Source organism: Lepidochelys olivacea, assembly GCF_965140295.1.
Source record: "Lepidochelys olivacea isolate rLepOli2 genome assembly, chromosome: 26".
NCBI classification, from domain to species: Eukaryota; Metazoa; Chordata; order Testudines; family Cheloniidae; genus Lepidochelys; species Lepidochelys olivacea.
This window is the reverse complement of record NC_140436.1, coordinates 6,581,686-6,602,342: the sequence shown is the minus strand read 5'-3', so window position 1 is coordinate 6,602,342 and position 20,657 is coordinate 6,581,686. Positions and strand designations below refer to the sequence as shown.

Genomic DNA, 20,657 nt, shown 5'->3' with positions numbered 1-20,657 from the left:
ACGCTGCCTTGCCCATTCCTCTGCTAATTTACAATGAAAAATGATACTGACCCAGGGTAGAACACGAATGATCTAAACCAAACAATCTCTGCATCATGGGATTGATTTTTCAGTTACACTGAGGCCCCTTGACACCATTCCGGCAGTGTAAAGGTGCCTTCAAAGGTGGAAATGTACTCTGTACCTGCTTTAAGACCCCTTTCCATGCCAGAGTGGGGTAAAATGAGCCTTAATGTAAATGAAAAACATTTGGGACTCGATTCTCAAAGGCTTCACCAGACGTTGGCAGCTGGCATCGAATTCGTTCTGATGTTTGTTGATGTTCTCCACAAAAGCATGAGTGAAGGATATAGGCTTTCTGCCGTAACTTTTCACGGCCTGCTTTTCAAATAGCTTGTCTCGCCACCTTGTGTTGTCTAAATATAGTTTAAACATACTTAGCAATTTTATGGTCTACAGTAACGGGATCCTACTATAATTTTTAAAAGTAGACACATGGTAGGTGGTGTTTTTTTTTAAAGTATCTCAAAAACATCCTTTAAAAAATATTTAATTCTGCCCCTTCACTTAATATAGGATTCACTACTAAGTATACTTAATGGCTGCAGCTTTTAGATATCTGCAAATAAATCTGGGTCTAAATTCCAGCACTAGCTAGACTGTGGGTGGAACTGTCTGTAGGCATGGTTCCTGCCATGGGGAGGAACACAGTTAAGTCCTGCCTATGTTACAGCTTTTAACCATGTTATTCCGGGCTCTGTTGACTTGGTGGTGTTTCAGAGTAACAGCCGTGTTAGTCTGTATTCGCAAAAAGAAAAGGAGGACTTGTGGCACCTTAGAGACTAACCAATTTATTAGAGCATGAGCTTTCGTGAGCTACAGCTCACTTCCTCAGATGCATATCGTGGAAACTGCAGCAGGCTTTATATATACACAGAGAATATGAAACAATACCTATTCCCACCCCACTGTCCTGCTGGTAATAGCTTATCTAAAGTGATTTCCAGCACAAATCCAGGTTTTCTCACCCTCCACCCCCCCACACAAATTCACTCTCCTGCTGGTGATAGCCCATCCAAAGTGACAACTCTTTACACAATGTGCATGACAATCAAGCTGGGCTATTTCCTGCATAAATCCAGGTTCTCACATCCCCCCCACCCCCATACACACACAAACTCACTCTCCTGCTGGTAATAGCTCATCCAAACTGACCACTCTTCAAGTTAAAATCCAAGTTAAACCAGAACATCGGGGGGGGGGGGGGGAGGAAAAAACAAGAGGAAACAGGCTACCTTGCATAATGACTTAGCCACTCCAAGTCTCTATTTAAGCCTAAATTAATAGTATCCAATTTGCAAATGAATTCCAATTCAGCAGTTTCTCGCTGGAGTCTGGATTTGAAGTTTTTTTGTTTTAAGATAGCGACCTTCATGTCTGTGATCGCGTGACCAGAGAGATTGAAGTGTTCTCCGACTGGTTTATGAATGTTATAATTCTTGACATCTGATTTGTGTCCATTTATTCTTTTACGTAGAGACTGTCCAGTTTGACCAATGTACATGGCAGAGGGGCATTGCTGGCACATGATGGCATATATCACATTGGTGGATGTGCAGGTGAACGAGCCTCTGATAGTGTGGCTGATGTTATTAGGCCCTGTGATGGTGTCCCCTGAATAGATATGTGGGCACAGTTGGCAACGGGCTTTGTTGCAAGGATAAGTTCCTGGGTTAGTGGTTCTGTTGTGTGGTATGTGGTTGTTGGTGAGTATTTGCTTCAGGTTGCGGGGCTGTCTGTAGGCAAGGACTGGCCTGTCTCCCAAGATTTGTGAGAGTGTTGGGTCATCCTTTAGGATAGGTTGTAGATCCTTAATAATGCGTTGGAGGGGTTTCAGTTGGGGGCTGAAGGTGACGGCTAGTGGCGTTCTGTTATTTTCTTTGTTAGGCCTGTCCTGTAGTAGGTAACTTCTGGGAACTCTTCTGGCTCTATCAATCTGTTTCTTTACTTCTGCAGGTGGGTATTGTAGTTGTAAGAAAGCTTGACAGAGATCTTGTAGGTGTTTGTCTCTGTCTGAGGGGTTGGAGCAAATGCGGTTGTATCGCAGAGCTTGGCTGTAGATGATGGATCGTGTGGTGTGGTCAGGGTGAAAGCTGGAGGCATGCAGGTAGGAATAGCGGTCAGTAGGTTTCCGGTATAGGCTGGTGTTTATGTGACCATTGTTTATTAGCACTGTAGTGTCCAGGAAGTGGATCTCTTGTGTGGACTGGACCAGGCTGAGGTTGGTGGTGGGATGGAAATTGTTGAAATCATAGTGGAATTCCTCAAGGGCTTCTTTTCCATGGGTCCAGATGATGAAGATGTCATCAATATAGCGCAAGTAGAGTAGGGGCTTTAGGGGACGAGAGCTGAGGAAGCGTTGTTCTAAATCAGCCATAAAAATGTTGGCATACTGTGGGGCCATGCGGGTACCCATAGCAGTGCCGCTGATCTGAAGGTATACATTGTCCCCAAATGTGAAGTAGTTATGGGTAAGGACAAAGTCACAAAGTTCAGCCACCAGGTTAGCCGTGACATTATCGGGGATAGTGTTCTTGACGGCTTGTAGTCCATCTTTGTGTGGAATGTTGGTGTAGAGGGCTTCTACATCCATAGTGGCCAGGATGGTGTTATCAGGAAGATCACCGATGGATTGTAGTTTCCTCAGGAAGTCAGTGGTGTCTCGAAGGTAGCTGGGAGTGCTGGTAGCGTAGGGCCTGAGGAGGGAGTCTACATAGCCAGACAATCCTGCTGTCAGGGTGCCAATGCCTGAGATGATGGGGCGCCCAGGATTTCCAGGTTTATGGATCTTGGGTAGTAGATAGAATATCCCAGGTCGGGGTTCCAGGGGTGTGTCTGTGCGGATTTGATCTTGTGCTTTTTCAGGAAGTTTCTTGAGCAAATGCTGTAATTGCTTTTGGTAACTCTCAGTGGGATCAGAGGGTAATGGCTTGTAGAAACTCGTGTTGGAGAGCTGCCGAGCAGCCTCTTGTTCATATTCCGACCTATTCATGACGACAACAGCACCTCCTTTGTCAGCCTTTTTGATTATGATGTCAGAGTTGTTTCTGAGGCTGTGGATGGCATTGCGTTCCGCATGGCTGAGGTTATGGGGCAAGTGATGCTGCTTTTCCACAATTTCAGCCCGTGCACGTCGGCGGAAGCACTCTATGTAGAAGTCCAGTCTGCTGTTTCGACCTTCAGGAGGAGTCCACCTAGAATCCCTCTTTCTGTAGTGTTGGTAGGGAGACCTCTGTGGATTAGTATGCTGTTCAGAGGTATTTTGGAAATATTCCTTGAGTCGGAGACGTCGAAAATAGGATTCTAGGTCACCACAGAACTGTATCATGTTCGTGGGGGTGGAGGGGCAGAAGGAGAGGCCCCGAGATAGAACAGCTGCTTCTGCTGGGCTGAGAGTATAGTTGGATAGGTTAACAATATTGCTAGGTGGGTTGAGGGAACCATTGCTGTGGCCCCTTGTAGCATGTAGTAGTTTAGAAAATTTAGTGTCCTTTTTCTTTTGTAGAGAAGCAAAGTGTGCGTTGTAAATGGCTTGTCTAGTTTTAGTAAAATCCAGCCACGAGGAAGTTTGTGTGGAAGGTTGGTTTTTTATGAGAGTATCCATTTTTGAGAGCTCATTCTTAATCTTTCCCTGTTTGCTGTAGAGGATGTTGATCAGGTGATTCCGCAGTTTCTTTGAGAGCGTGTGGCACAAGCTGTCAGCATAGTCTGTGTGGTATGTAGATTGTAATGGATGTTTTACCTTCAGTCCTTTTGGTACGATGTCCATCTGTTTGCATTTGGAAAGGAAGATGATGTCTGTCTGTGTCTGTACAAGTTTTTTCATGCAGTTGATAGATTTCCACTCCATACGGCTAAATGCAGTGCCTTGCATAATGACAGGTTTCAGAGTAACAGCCGTGTTAGTCTGTATTCGCAAAAAGAAAAGGAGGACTTGTGGCACCTTAGAGACTAACCAATTTATTAGAGCATGAGCTTTCGTGAGCTACAGCTCACTTCCTCAGATGCATATCGTGGAAACTGCAGCAGGCTTTATATATACACAGAGAATATGAAACAATACCTATTCCCACCCCACTGTCCTGCTGGTAATAGCTTATCTAAAGTGATTTCCAGCACAAATCCAGGTTTTCTCACCCTCCACCCCCCCACACAAATTCACTCTCCTGCTGGTGATAGCCCATCCAAAGTGACAACTCTTTACACAATGTGCATGACAATCAAGCTGGGCTATTTCCTGCATAAATCCAGGTTCTCACATCCCCCCCACCCCCATACACACACAAACTCACTCTCCTGTGTTTGTAGTATATAAGCTGCTTCAGACATAACGATTTGGGACTCAGGATGGGATGTGCAAGATTCGGGGGGAACCTATCCTCTTACGATGTTCTGCAACTTTTAAATCTTCCTTACCATCTAGTTCCTTTTGTATAAATGAATGAGGTTTTCCTGTGGGCATGGCAAGCTTTATCTAGTTGGTGGGATTCTAGGCTAGAAAATATGGCTAAGGGCCTGTTCTAATTTCCAGCACTGAAGAGTGATGTTCCATAGAGATGGTGTGCACTTCTGTCCAAAGCTTTCTCATGCACCCATCTCTGCAGTATCTCAGGAACCATAAACAAGAATTAATATTGTGGTCAATTTGGCTGGCCACTCATAAGCTGCCTTGTCTTCTAAAAGGTCACTTCAGAGGGTGGTTCATTAATCCTCTGAGCCAATGAATGGAGTCATCTTGTTGATGATGAATAGAAGCGGGTGACAGAACTGAATTGGACAGGTAGGCTGGTCTATCCCATCTATTAGGACCGGCTCCAAAGCCTATACAATGAATGAAGAGTTTTCTGTTGATTAAATGGGCTCTAGATCAGGCCATTAATGAACACCCCTCGAAAGAATGACTTAATCGTTGGCATAGAGAAGTGCCCTAGCAGTACCAGTTTAGGGTAAGTTTAGACCAATGTAGCTATTTTATACGTAGAAAGGAAATGTTTATCACTCTTCCCTATCTAGATTATGGCTAGAAGTGGACAAATAACATAAAAAGCTTGTCTCTCTCACCAGCAGAAGCTGGTCCAATAAAAGATATGACCTCCCGCATGTGGGCTCTCTAATATCCAGGGAATGACACTGCTACAACACCACTGCATACAAATAAGATATCGTCCTCTTAAAAGTTACATTGAACTTTAGGAATGGCTAGCCAAGGGGATACTGAGCTTTTTAAAGTACCTCTTGGCCATTGGTTAGAATCCAGAGGTTAGAATCCATTGGTTAGAATCCAGAAGTCACCGTCTAATGGTCTTCAATGACCCATGTGGCATGAGGTTGGTGGCTCTGAGTCTACCTCACGAAAAGCATCACCATGTTTTCCACTCAGCCTCAGCAAAGAGGCCAAAGGTGGAAAGGGTTACAGGGAACATCCTCTTCTCTCGCCCCTGGAGGGTTGTCCTTTCATGGTGAGAGGTGGCTGTGAGCTCCTCAGGGCAGGCAACTCTTCTGTGTTTCTGGGGAGCACCTAGCACACTCTGGGCACCAGTGCAAATAAATTATAAGTAACATGTGGGTGAAGAGAGATGCGTGAAGGAAATTTGGTATTGCTTTTACTCCTGTGTGTCCTTGTTCTGAGCAAAATGGAGGATCTCAGTCTGCCAGGCCAGCTCAAATCATTAGTATTTATTTATTTATTCATTCATATTATGGCTGCACCTTAGAATCCCAGTCATAGGCCAGAACCCCATTGTGCTAAGCACTGTACAAACACAGAACAAAAAGTTAGTCCTTGCTCCAAAGAGCCATGCCATCAACTAACTTGATTCCTACTTGTCAGAACGACAGCAGTACTGGTGAAAGTTGCTGACTTTTCAGTCCTGGAAACTGAAAAGCCCCATTTATCCACAGAGCAGATTAAATCCAGGATACAAGATTTCACAAATACATCTTGCTTTCTGACTTACCCACTCTCAAGTATTCTTGACGTGAACAGATTTATTTTCTTGTTTGTTATGGCAACTCTGTTTTACTCTTTCTCTGTGTCAGTTTAAATGTTTACTTCTCTCTAAATGCAAACCCGCCCGCAACATAAACCTGTGTCGGGGGGGAGGGGGAAATCTGGGCATTTGTTCTTGCAGCCAAAGCCCAGACAAACATCAATTAAAGTGCAGCCATGTTAAACCAATGGGTTGGTTTAATGCTATAAATTTGCAGTGCTGCTTTCTGCTTGCTCAAGTGGTTCCTTCTGTTTGGGTTGTGGCTGTCACTTTGATGACCTGGGAGGGCGGTGGCTCTGATGGCAGGTTTGGTGGTCCCATGCGGTCTCCTGACAGAAGTTCTGAGTTGGGCAGCTGATAGACCTGAGAAGGCGATATTCTCTGGTTCGGAAAGGGACCTAGGTATAATCTGCTGCAGGTCAGTCTGAGTTTGCAAGTCCATCCAGCAGCAATGGCCTTGTTAGGTTTTCTCATGGGGTACAGTCAACCTCCTTCTATTTTATATTGCCTCCCCTGAAGCAACTTACCACCATTAATGAACTTATCCTCAGAGCACTTCTGCGAGGGAGACAAGTATCCTTCTTCTCTTGGACTGAAGCGACCACTTGTCACAATGAAGAATCTCCATGATACTGCGTACTGCTATTCTCTGTCTCATGTCTGCCAGCTGATCCTCTCCCCTAGCATTTCCCCTTTGTCACCTCCATGCTGGCAACTTACAGTGCAAAGGGTGAGGCTGCTTGTGAAGCCCTTCACTGTGCAGCAAAAGCCTCTGCAATTTGTATTGCATTAGTTCCTAAAAGCTCCCAACATTCACAAAGACCTCATCATGTTAGGTGCTGGGGTCCCTGTCTCGAAGAGCTTATAATCTAAGTAGTGGTCTTCGGGCATTGCTCCCTCAAGGCTCTCATCTTAAGGGAGCTTCCATGTCCTACCTCATCTATATTACCGTGCTTACTTCACATCTGGGACACTGGGATATTCTTAAGTCCATGCTACTCGGCAGAAGTATGTATGGGTGGTTCCATATGTCCAAACCAAGACAGATCTCCTATACATTAGTGCATGGGGAATGGGTGGAGAAATAGTTTGGTTTTAAAAGTCACTTTAAGTATATGGAGTTAGTTGGGTAATGCCTTCGTTGTGATGAGGGAGCCGATAAACTCTTTGTTACCGTTGCTTTAATAAAGGAGAGGAGGACTCTCTGGGGTGCGCGTAGGGCTGTATGGAGACGTTTTTTGATAAAAAGTATAAATAGATGGCCAGTCTGTTGAGTCGCAACCCTCGTGACTTTGTGCTTTGGAAGCAAATACATCTTGGGAAGTGGTTTTTTAGAACTTGACGGTAACTAAAATAAAAAGATGTTTACGTAGCTGTGGGGACAGTGGGATAGGCCAGGCATTTGGAAAAGAAGCATAAATAGAGAAGATGGATGAGGAGGAAGACGGTGGATCAGCAGTAGGTGAATTGTGGCTCTTGCCAACAAGGCTGGAGGACTGGAAAATTCAACCTTTAATTTACTTTCTAAGGTTTTATAAGGAGACAGCATAGCCCAGTGGATAGAGCACTGGGCTGGGTCTCAAAGTGGGTTCTGTTCATGGCATGACCACTGGGCTGCTGGATGATCTTGGGTGAGTCACTTTGCTGCCTTGTGCCTCAGTTTCCCCATCTGTAAAGTGAGGATAATGATAGCTACCTCCTTTTGTAAAGTATTGTGAGATCTACTGATGTACAACATTAGATACAAGCTAGGTATCGCAAGAAGGCGGATGGTGTACCTACTTCTCCTCATGATCCAAAATATAATTAGTGCACATCTAGAATGGAGATGAATTTAAATTCCTACCATCTTATGAGGCTGCATCTTTCCATGTGTGCTGGTTTCACGAGCAGGATTCACACTTACATCTCTCGGGTGGTGATCTCACCAGGAACTTTTGCATTTTGACAGGTGTAAAAGGCCTCATCAGGCCCAGAAATGTATTCCAGTGCTGAGCTCAGCTTATTATTGGCCTGGCTACTCCTGAAGTGGTCATGAGGATGAAGGAAACACATGGCTTGGCCAGTGCTTTGATAATGAGCAGAGCTTTCATTCCCTTTGATTTCCTCATGTAGCTTCCTCCATTTTTAAAACGGCGTTGGAAGGAGCTGGCACCGTAAATGGATCAAACCTACTGCCTGATGTCTGGGTCCAAAAGAAGGATGAAGGGTTTTTCCCCCTGCTAGTCATATCTGTTTAAACAGTTTTGTGAACTAATTTCAGCCAATGGTGTATTTGAGGACTGTTCGCTTTGATTTGCTAGTTGTTACTCATAGTGGTGCGTTTACTTGCAATATATCGTCCAGCCTGATCTCTTTGTGTGCTGTATAGTGTTCTAGACATGGTGTGGTCCCTGGTAAACGAAGGAGACAAAGCTGGAAGTCAAACTGTGTGGAAGTCTGTTTGTCTGTAGTATGCTTTCTTTAATAAATGCCTCCTGCTTAAGGTATGTAATGATATATGGAATCATACTACTAGTATGATTGGTCACCAAGATCACATGGAATTGTTCCTGCTACCTGATTGGATGACTAAAGCTTTCTAAAACAGGAGAACTGTGAGTACAGAATAATCAAAATTCCTGTTAGAGTAGAGACCCTGGGAATGTGTTAATGCAAGTATCCATACAAAGAATAGCTGTTTCCCAAACTTTCATGTGAATATATGCATGTATATTTGTGAATAAATAGGATCATGAACATGGTTGAACCAAATAGCTCCAAGCTACATCCAAACTAGCACTTCCAAGCATTGTTTCTGCAGTTCTCATTTAGCTTTAATGATGGTAACATAATATTAGAATGTACAGAGGCAAAATCCCACAACATGATGAATGGTCAAGGCAGAAATCCCCCTCTGGGCTTAGCTTGACCCTTCGTTTTAGGATAAGTCACCAGTTCAGAACCACTGACTCATAGTTATGTGTTGAAAAGCATTCAGCTTGCTTATCTGTCAATGAGCACAAGCTGCTCAGACTAGATCGTCCTATCAGTTCCTTAGCTGGCTCCCTCATGATGTAGTTGCGTGGGTGTATGTTTAATGTGGCAATTGAGCTTCCCTTCTGAAAAGCCCATCTGTTGTGGTTTGCTGAAGTCCCCTAAGATCCCTTCTCCTCTGGGATCAGTCTTTTTTTTTTTTTTTTTAACATTGACGGAAAGCCTGAGGAATGTCAAACTGGGACGGTTCAGCTGGGATGGAAAAAACTAGTTGAGCTGGAGTAGATAATGAAGGAAGACAGTCATTGCTCTTCTAAACAGAACGTTGTGAGCCTGCTAGCTAGGAGGGCAAAATGCATTAGCAGCTATTTACAGAGTGATGCTGTGGGCCCTGGGCCTAAGGATTTTAATTGCAAAAAGGATGTAAACTGTCATTTCTTCTGCTTCCTCTGTAAAAACTAAGGGCTGTTCTGTGCTGGGGATCCAAGAGGGCAAGAGGAGCCTTCTCTATCCTCCCATCTTATGTCCCTGTGCATGGTTTAGTCTGATCTCTGTCCTTGTGCTCCTGTAATCTTGCCAGATTGCAGACTCTTGCCTTGACAGCTCCAGCACGTGCACCAGCTAGCAGGGGTGAGCCGACATGCTGGGGAGCAAATGCTGCACCATTAGGCCAATACTGCTGCTGTGTGCCTTGGAGCCCCGGAGCAGCACCAAGCTGTGGGAGTTTCCAAAAAGCCTAAGGGATTGTGGTGCCTAATTCTTTGGGAATTAGGCACTTCACTCTTGGAAAATCGCTGTCTAAAGCCATGATCTCGCCCCTTTGTGGCTATAGCAATACTAAAGGGAATAAACAGGCAGATTTTCTGCCACCTCCCTGATTTTGTTTTGTTTTGCTTTGCTTTTTTTAATGAAGTATGAATAGTGGATCCTGAGGGATGGGGACCAGATTCCCAGGACTAAGAAAGCAGATCCATTCTGATCCGTGCATTAATCTGCATCCACATGGGTGTTTAAATGACAGAACTGTCACAAGGAGCAAGTTGGGGGAGAGGCGATTAGTGGATATAGAAGGATATGTTTGTTTTGCATAATGCAAAACAGATGGCAAATGGTGACAGGAAAAAATTTGAAGGTTGTGTGAGCCTTTTGCAATTGGATCTAAAGCTGTGAGAAAGCATCTGATTCAGACGGGGGAACCAAACCAGGTGAGATTCACGTGAACTTATTTGAAGCTGGGACTCTTTCTTGAAAACTCACAACAAAACTTTTATTTTTACTGTCTTTTGCCCACTCTGAGGCTGAGATTTGTGGTTTGGTAACCACCCTTGGCTGCAGGTTACATGGTAGACAGTTGTATCCAAGGCTGTAGAGGAGGAGTGAGGAAACTCAATACAGACTTGAGAAAAGTGGGAGGAAGTGGGAGGAAGCAGGAGGGAACAAATAGATGGTTCAAACTGTTACAGTTCTTGGAATTGTAGTTTGATTTATGTATTTGCATTCGAGTAGCTCCTCGAGGTCTCAGCCAAGATTAGGTCCTCATGGTGCTAGGCATTATGCAAACACACACACGAGACAGCCCTACTGTGAAGAGTTTACAATTCAATAGACAAGACAGGCAGAAGGTGGAAGAAAGGAGGTATCATTAACACGTTTCATGGACTGCATGCTGGGTAATGACATGAGGACTCCCTGCTTGTAAAACTCAACTGGCTCTTTATTAAGAGAACTATTTACAGAGATGTTGCAGCTAGCATTCTAGCCATGTGCATGCAGACTGACTTTCCGGTGCTTCCTCCAGAGTCTCCACTCCTGCAACCTGTGCTCCAGATTTCCATAGCCCCATTGTGCAGAAGGGGAACTCAGGCACAGACACACAAAGTGATTTTCCTAAGATCTCACAGGTGTCTGTGGCAGAGTTGGGAACAACCTAGCTCTCCTGAGTCCCAATCCAGTGCCTAGCTTTCCTCCTGTTTACATCAGTCTAGTTTGGAGTGGTGTTTTACTTCACTCAAACCCATTCAGCTTTAGTTGAAAGTGAGTTGTTTTTGGCAGAGCCATTGCTTAAAAACCATAGCCAAAGATCTGTAGGGCTTTCTCTTGTACTTAATCCACTTCCTCCTCCTGCCTTGCTTCAGTGGGGTCTTCATACCTTTCTTGGGTAAAACAGCTTAAATCAGGGAAGAGAAAATCTGTTGCCCTGGCCTGAGGATTACTTGTTGCTTGTGTGTTGGCGCTCTGTCTCTCTCTGTCTGCCAAAACTACATTTGGATAGAACAAGAAGCGCAGTTTGTGGAAAGGTGCCAGACAAGGAAGGAACAGACTCATTCATCTTGGTGAGTGGGGTTAACAATGCAAGAAACAGGATCGTTTCAGAGAGAAAGTAACGCTACAGATATTAATACAACTGCTAGAGCTGGCTACATATAAAATATACGGGTGGGATGTTTAAGAAGCAGAGAGAGGCTGAGGTTTTGGATCCAGGTCGGGATTAGGCTAGTACTTGAATTCCAAGCCAAAGGGGAGCTGAGGTTTGGGATAGACGGGACAGCATCTCATTCTCAACAGCTGTTGGTGTGAATGGGTGGAAGTCATGCAAAACTGGCTGAATAAAAGCTCCAAAGGGGAGGGCTTGTTATGCAAGAGGCATGGTAATTCAATATGTTCCTCAATTCTCTTGTTTTTATCTGTCCTCCACCCCTGCATCAGGAAGATGGCTATTTGTGAGAACCCTTTTACAGTAAGGGAAGTGTTACCTAATCATTACATGTGGGACTGGGTGAGCCAAGGGTTCTGGGTTTTACTCCTTATGCTGTGCTGAGCCCCACAGCTCCAGATGAAGCACGTGGGTCTCCAGCCTGTCTGAGAATAAGGCCTCAGTTTCCCCATCTGTAAACAGGGTAATATCTGATTAATAAAATGCTTTGGAATCTGCAGACTGGGAAGTCTGGTCTTGTAAGAGGGTGGCTTTATTGCTGGTGCACTGGACTGGGTTCAAGTCCCTGGTCTACCACAGACACCCTGTGTGACCTGGGGCAAGTCACGTAATCTCTTTGTGCCTCAGTTTCCCATTGGTAAAGTGTGGATGATGATCATGCTTCTTTTCTCCCATACTTTTTACCTGGTCTGTTTAGATAGTGAGCTCTTTAGGACACTGACTGTCTCTTGCACTGCGTGTGGAGCCCCTAGCACAGTGAGGCTCCATCTCGCCTCTCGGTGCTAATGTCATACACATCATAATAAGGGTGCATGATTGATTTTCAGTGGGATTCAGGTGCTTCATTTCCTTGGGCTCCTTTGGCAATCCCAGTGAGCACCCAGCACAACAGAGCCCCAGGGGGTTGCTATGTGCTACTATAATAGAAAAATAAATACCGTATTGTTCCCATAAATGCACTCTGTGTCGATTGATCTTTCTACATGTGTATGTTAAATACGACAATAGTTGTTTAAACAAGAAATCTGCTCTGGCTATTAAATGTTGTGGTTCCTTCTGAATTTATGAGGGATCTGTTTTCCGCAATAGCCTGGCTGTTCTAGACATTGGTGTTGGAAGGATAAAGCGCGTGTCTGTCTACTCGCATTGTCACTGACTACGCACCAATTCAAGTGCAACCAACAGAACCCTGCAGTGGGGAGAAACCATTGAAATCCATACAGAGTTGCAGGCATGGAGGCGGGGCATCTTACCAGTCCTTTTAAAGAGTTCCCTGAGAAAGCTGTATTTAGTTGTTTCGATTATTCCCCACCTTGTCCCCCCTTTAGTTTTCCAATGATTCTGCCGTTCTTGATTCTGTCTATGGAAGTTCTGCTTGAGTAATTACTTCAGGGTTAGATCCATGGTTAAAGCAATTGAAGGGTTGTATGGTTACAAATAGATATAGAGAGAACAAACGGGGGGAAATAGATGTGGCTTATACTTGGTCTTCAGGCAGATCATGAAATGATGTTTCGCACTGGCCAGTTATAGCCATTTGGAGATTAAAGTATAAAAGGAGGATTTATTTCCTGCTAATTTGATTTTTTTTTTTTCTCCTTGGCTAGGACAAAATACAAATCAGAACAAATGAAGAGTGGCTCTATTTAAGCTGAGTACAAGTCAGTATGGCTGGCTGGCTGGTTTATGTATTTTGGTGCATGAGCCTCTTCTGAGAGAGGGACGTATGACTGGAGCCAGGAACTCCTGAGTTATTATCCTGTCTCTGACATGGATTTCTTACATGGTCTTGGACAAGTCACTTAAACTCTCAGCACCCCAGTTTCCCCATCTGTGAAATGGGAAGATAGAGGAATAGTGATGTGCCCAAGTGAGACCGTGGCACATCTGGGAATAGAGAACCCCCAGGGTCCTGACTCCTAGTTCCTGGATCTGGCCAGTAGACCACAACCTCCTTACAATCAGTCACTGGTACAGCTGGGATGTGTGCCTCTCACTCCCTAGACCACTTTCCCACTCCCTAGGACATCAGCACTGTCCCGGGAACAGCTGCAGGACTAACTACAAAAGCAGAACTTTGGCCAGTAGATTTTATTTTTTTAAATAACCTTCCTAAGATTGTAATTCCTTCTCTTGGGGTTTTGTTTGGGTAACTTGGGAGAGTCTCCAATGGGAAATTGCTGGCTTCCGTCTTTGCCTGTTGCTCTACTGTTGGAAATCCCTGGTATGCCCCAGTGAGGCACAGGGTGTTTGTAGCCTTTCCGTGTTAGGATGCTCTCAGCCCTTTTTTTGTTGTTGTGTTTTTCTAACGCACATATTTGTCCCTTGAAAAAACACAGTTCACAGAGCGAATGGTTTAGCTCTAAGGGAGTAACTGGCTCATAGTTGCTGGCTAGAGAAAGGATTGTCTTGTGAAGCCATTGGCCTAGACCTCGAGGTCTGGGTTCAGTTCCTTGGCTCTGCCACGGTGTCTCTTGGGCAAGCCACTTGGTCTCTGCCTCAGTTCCCCCTCTACAAGACAGAGTTAATAACATTCCCTTGCTCCCACCTTTTGTCTGACTTCTCTGTTTAGATGTTAAACTCTTCAGGGTTTTCTGCTACTAGGTTTGTTTTCACGACCTAGCACAATAATATTAATCCCTAGATCTTACCCAGCACTTTTCCTCAGGAGCTCTTGAAAATGCTTCACGAAGGAGGTCAGTATTGATATCCCTGTTGCAGATGTGGAAGCCTCCTTCTCAGCTGGGGCCTGTAGGCTGCATCATAAAAATAATGAATAGTTATAATGGAGAGGCAGGGTCTAAGTGGGTGCAATATGGGAACAAGGATCCCAGCTTTTTGTTGTTGGCCAGGATAAGGACTGGCGTATATTCAACATCTGGGATTTGCACCAGGCATCGTTCAGATGAGACTCACGATTGCTGTTGTGGGCCTTCCTCCCAGGACGAAGGGCATTCTAGAAGATGGCACATCTGGGAGACCGTCCTTTGTTGTAAGGGCTTGTCTCCTCCATCCAGTTGAGTGCAGGCTTCTGAGCTGCAGAACATTGCTGAGTTTTGAAAATTCAAGTAAAATGGAAGCGGCTCTAAATTGGAATATGTGGGTGGATTTTTAACCCTGAAGTTTTGATTCAGAAGTTTTTTTTCAGGGGGCGGGAGGGAGGGGAATAGTCAAGTATAATGAATTGAATACACAGTGAGTGATGCTGATGTGCAGTGATGAGCTGCCAAAATCTTAACAGGTTCCCTCCTCACCCCATGAGGGGTCATTGCCACCCCCTGCCTCCCCGAGACTCCTGCCCCATCCAACCCCCCCACGTTCCTTGACGGCCCCACAGAACACCTGCCCCATCCACCCCCCTCCCCTGGCCCCTGACCGCCCCCAGAACCGGATAGGAGGGTCTCATGGGCCACCGTAGTGGGTGCCCACCCCACCCCTAAGAGCCAGAGGCACCTGCCGGAGGGCAAGGTGGGGAGTCCCGGAGGTGCTTACCTGGGGCAGCTCCCAGGAAGCATCCAGCGGGTCCCTCTGGCTCCTAGGGGAGCATAGCTAGAGCACCCACGGAGAAAATTTGGGAGGGCTGAGAAGCAGGCGGCAGCTTCCCGCTCAGGCCGAGGGTGGTGGAGGTGAGTTGGGGCGGGGAGCAGTTCCCCTGCATCTCCCCCCCACCCCCCCACCCCAGCTCACGTCTGCCTCCCTGGGCCTGAGCGGGAAGCTGCAGCCTGCTTCTCAGCCTGCCTCAGCTTCCTGCGCGAACAGCTGATTCGTGAGAAGCCTGGCGGGGGGGGGGCGGAGAAGCAGAGCGGAGGTGAACTGGGGCGGGGAGCTGCCAGTGGGTGCTCTGCACCCACCAAATTTTCCCCCTGGGTGCTCCAGGGCTGGAGCACCCATGGAGTCGGTGCCAAAGGTGCCGCTTTTTGGCCGGTTAAATGTAGAAGCCCTTTTAGAACCGGTTCTCCCTCGCAGAACAACTGATTCTAAAAGGGCTTCTACATTTAACAACCGGTTCTAGCGAACCGGCTCCAGCTCAACACTGCTGACGTGGCTATTTGTGGATAACTTGCTAATAGAGCCGTATGGGGTAGATGTGCTCTACAGTCATAAAAACATAAGAGCGGCCAGACTGGGTCAGACCGAAGGTCCATCTAGCCCAGTGTCCTGTCTTCCGACAGTGGCCAGTGCCAGGGCCCCAGAGGGAATGAACAGAACAGGGAATCAGCAAGTGATCCATCCCCTGTCACCCATTCCCAGCTTCTGGCAAACAGTGGCTAGGGACATCATCCCTGGCCATCCTGGCTACTAGCCATTGATGGACCTACTCTCCATGAATTACCTAGTTCTTTTTTGAACCCTGTTTATAGATGGAGAAGTTCCATTAGGCTACCTAGTCCACTTTCCCTGCTGCCAGTGCAGATTGCTCCCACGGCTCTTATGATCTCAAGTGCTTTTCCCAGTACAGTTTTAGGCTCTGATTTTTTCCAAACAAGATCTGAGGGATTTAGACACCTCGCACCAATTGGAATGGGATGCCTCCCTACCCCTTGTGCCTTTTGAAAATCTCCCCCTTAAATAATAACCTGTACTAGATTTTAGATAAAACTTTTTGTCCCTAGATATCAAAGCCTGTTACAAAGGGGCATGATGACATTGTATCCCTTATTTTACAGATGGGCTTTTTTTGTAGATATGTCCAAGGTCACTCACTGGGTCAGATGGGACTAGATCATCCCGTCTGGCCTATCCACTGGGCCGTGATGCTGCCTCAATAGAATCATAGAATCATAGAATATCAGGGTTGGAAGGGACCCCAGAAGGTCATCTAGTCCAACCCCCTGCTCAAAGCAGGACCAATTCCCAGTTAAATCATCCCAGCCAGGGCTTTGTCAAGCCTGACCTTAAAAAAATAGCTCAAGCAATGGCGCTTCCTCTGTATTCAACCTTTCTTTGTCCCGACTGCCTCCCCTCCCCACTAATATAATGGTAAATGGTCAAAATCTGATACGGGCAAATCCTCCCCAACCCATTTTGAAATGGGCTCTTGTCTTCATTATGTAGCTAACGTAAATGATTCTGAACACTGGCTTGACATCAGGAGACCATTTCAGGAAGTGCTCCATAAATACACCCTATACTGACTGACTTTAAGGGCTGAGTACTCCCTTGGCAAAGCTCTGGCCGGGCGTTTGCTGCAAGAAACACTCGGCCAAAGGATCTTGGCCGCTCCTCGTGAAATCTCAGTGGGTAAGAAATGAGGTTTCCTCTCTGGAAATGCCTTTCTATCACCTGTATCTACAGGTAAACCTGCTCCTTGGCAATGTATCCATCTTCAAGGTTAAGAGTCGGGAGGCTTTTATAAGATGGACTGCAAAAAGAGAGTCTAGATTTCAAATGCAGCCTTTGGAGACACAACAAAGTTCTAATACTCCCTGCCAGGACGATATGAAGCTGTGCAGTGTTTCAGGAGACTCTACCAGATCCTAACAGGGAGGAGGGGGCCTCATGGTGCAAATGAGTTTTCCAGATTTGTGCTGAAAGAGCCACACAAATATATAGTCTTGCTATCACCTTCTACTTTGCAATAAGGATCCTGTGCTCTTGCATTGAGGTGCACAGGAAAAAGGCCCTAGTGCCCTATGAGCTGGGATTTTCAAAGGGACCTATTTCAGGTACTCTGGCTATTTAAATAGTGTTAGCCCTATTTTAAAGGGGGGTACACTGAGGCAGAGAGAAGATAAGCAATTTGGAGCAGGGACTGTGTTTTGTTCTGTGGTTGTATAGCACTTAGCATAATGGGGTCCTGGTACATGACCTGGGCTCTTTGGTGCTACTGTAATACACTACATAAATAACGAGAGGTGTAGGCCAAATTTTTTAAAAGTGACCCCTGGTTTTGAGTGCCCCCTTTGAGACACAGTACGGTTGAATGTTAAGCGCCCACAACTGCAGTTTAAGTTAATGGGAGCAACAAGAGGTCAACACCTCTGTAAGATCAATGCCTAGGCATTGTCAAGCCAGTGGATCAAAATGAATGGATGCTTGAAAAAATACAGTCTAAGTGAGTTGCCCGAGGTTACTGAGTGAATCAGTAGCAGAGCCCACCAGCAAATGCAGGGATCTGGGCTGAGTCCCCTCCTCTCAACACACTAGGCCAGAGCCTCAGCCAATTGACTTTGGTGAAGTAACATCTGTTTGCAGCAGGTGAGAATCCGGCCCGTGGCCTGTAGTTTAGCAAGTTACACATGGCAACCACATAACCAAATGCGGGCTCCCTGGATTCTTCCTATCCAGGGCAGATGTGCAGCTTCCATTTCTAGGCAATCCAAACGTGACCTTTCCTGCCTCTAGCAACTTGTATTTTTAATTGATCGCAGTGGATCAAAACAGCACGTGTTCCTTTAAAGTGCTGGGCTTTGTTCACGTGTAAGTGTTTAAACTTGGGGAGGGGAGAGGAAGAATTCCACAGCTGTGATGTAACCATTGGGAACCATGTACTTTTTATACTGTTGACAAGAAAAAGGACTTCTTGAAGTTTTATATAAACTTCCATTAGCTTTTTAATTGCTTGCCACAGTGGATTTTCTGAGTTCTGCTGTACAGTATTCCTGCCCTCACGCAGGCTCAAAATGTTAACTCCATGTGGCCGTTGTGACTCATCTCCTGTCCCAAGTGCATTTCATCTAAAGGAGAAATCCAGTTTGAGCAAACAGCGAGTACACGCAAATAACAATGGGAGAGACCCACTTTTAAGATTTCTGCTCTTGGTGGATGAAAGGAGGGAGGAAGGAAAGCCCAGGGGCTTGCATGCTAGCTTGGGACTTGAAAAATCTGGGTTCAATTCCCTGTCTGCCTCAGGACCTCCTGTGTGTGACCCTGGGCAAGTCACTGTGGGTATGTCTACACTGCAATTGAAGGTGTGATTGTAACATGTGCTAATGTTAATCTAGTTAACATGGGTAACAGTAGTAGTGTAGACATAGGGGCATGGGCTAGCAACCTGAGTACTAGCCCGTCAGGGACCTTGGGTACTTGTGGTACCTGGGGTCCATAGTGAGGAAAGTGATGCACAAATACTTTGCTGTGATTATATGAATTTCAGGCCCAGCTCACTTTTTATGCTTCTGAGGGCAGATCCTCAGCTGGTGTAAATCCGCCTAGCTCAGGCCCACGCATGTGAGTTAAGGCACAAAGCAAGTCACACCTAAAATGCAAAGACATTAGCTACCTTTTTTCCCCATTACAGCATGCGAAATGCTGCAACACAGTATGGAACGACGCAGCTGTTGCTGGCAAGCACAGAGTGGGCGGGGGAACCATTGCAGTTGGATCTTCAATTGTGCAGACGTTTGTAAAGTTTCCCCTGGTGCTCAGTGGAGAGGACATTTTTAAGCAAGCTGGAAAAACTGAAAATAAAAATATGGCTCTGCTATGGCCAAGGGTGGTGATGTTAAATGAAGTAGACTAAAATAAAAATATTATTTAAACAACAAAAATCTCATGTGAAGGATCTTTTTAGAAACTCCAGAAATGTCCTATTTGTAAAGGTCCATCCGGCCATAATACTTTTTGCATCATATATATATATATATGATGTTTTTTGTCCGGGCACATTAAGGTCCTGTACATAGGTAGGTAAAGTATCATCGCTTTTGTAAGCTGGAGAAACAGACACTGAAAGATTAAATGACTTTCCCAGGGTTGCCCAGAAGGTCAGTGGGGGAGTTGGGAACAGGACCTTCTGGACTCCTTGTGCTGACTTTGCATAAGCCGCTTTGTCTTCCCTGGGTCAGTTTATTCAGCTGGAAAACAAGTCAGGTGGAGAACCCAGGTGCCCTGACTTCCAGTTCCCTGAGCTAACCATTCGAACCTGTTGCCTTGCTACAATGCATCCCTAAAATACCCTTTTTACCCTTAGAACATGAACATCCAGGTGGAGGACATAAGGATCCGAGCCATTCTTGCTACCTACCGCAGGCGTGTACCTGTTACAGAGGGTTACGTGGAGGTGAAAGATGGAGGGAACTGGAAGCAGATCTGTGACAAACACTGGACCGCGAAGAATTCCCGAGTCGTCTGCGGCATGTTTGGATTTCCGGGCGAGAGGAAATACAATGTCAAGGTCTACAAGTAAGAGGGGATCTTTTTATAAGCCTTGGTCGTGTTTCCCGAACACTCAGGCCTTGTTCAAAAATGCAAATTTCAAATTACAGCAGAGACCTAGAAGTGGGCAAACCTCGGCTGGTTGCTTCATTCCTGTGGATCAGATTTTACTTCTGTGTAAATATCTTAAATGTAGGGCACTTCCTTTTGTAACCAGGGGTGCGTGAGGCCAGTTTGAGCCCAACCTTTTGGAGGAGATAAAGTGTAGTATCTGTTTAAAGTCAGATAAAAAGATGGGCTTGGTTCACTAAGTCTTTCTATTTCCAACTACTAGATAGTTCTATTCTTTCTTTGTTTCTTCTGGCATGGGCTCTGTGTGTGTGTGTGTGTGTGTGTGTGTGTGTGTAACATATGTATATGACTGCGGTCTGAGTCCTGCACTTAGATCTTCATGGTGGCCCATCAACCTCAAAGAGAGCCTGAGCAGGCATAGAGGTCCTTTTGCATAGATCCAGTTGTAGGATCATGGCCAGTGCATGCAGCGAGGGCAGTTTTAACTGATTGGAACTGCAGTAAGCCGGGTCCTTGTTTTGTTTCATAACGCAAGATTCCTCATTCACACGACTGCATAGAATTCAGGGTTTCATACCTCGGATAAAATGTTTACCCAGGGTTTACCAAGCTTCTCTGGCATTTGCCTCTCACCTGGGCTCACCCTCCATAGTTCCTGGGTGTCTGGGCTGCCAACTCACTGAATTTAAGGATTGTGAGTCAGTTGCTAGGAGAAACTTTCCAATAATTCTCCCGCTGCTCAGCTCAACTGGAGTTAGCAGCTTTGGGAGCCCTTCAGTAGCCAGGCTGCTGGCTGCCGTCCTGTATTCAGCACGTTAATTAGCCCTGCTGTGAACAGGGTTAGATGACACACTGCTTGAAATGTCGGTAGCCTGTCTATGCTAGGCCTCCCAACATGGCTGCTGCCCGTGGATCGGAAATGAGGTTAGCAATGGTGGCACGTTGGTCAAGTGTCCCTACTGTAAACAGGGCTTTACTGCTACTTCATAGTGCGCTTTCTTGCAATATCCACGGAGGGCATAAAATGA

General features: G+C 45.7%; 1 protein-coding gene across 3 annotated transcripts in view; it reads left to right on the top strand.

The window, feature by feature from the left end:
- The window catches only part of LOXL2 (lysyl oxidase like 2), a 99,085-nt gene that overhangs the window by 35,787 nt on the left and 42,641 nt on the right, over nucleotides 1–20,657 (top strand). For all 3 annotated transcript variants that reach the window (XM_084615308.1, XM_084615306.1, XM_084615307.1), the window contains one exon: nucleotides 19,373–19,584. In XM_084615308.1, coding sequence (XP_084471434.1) covers nucleotides 19,373–19,584 — 212 coding nt within the window. The remainder of the gene's footprint in view (nucleotides 1–19,372; nucleotides 19,585–20,657) is intronic.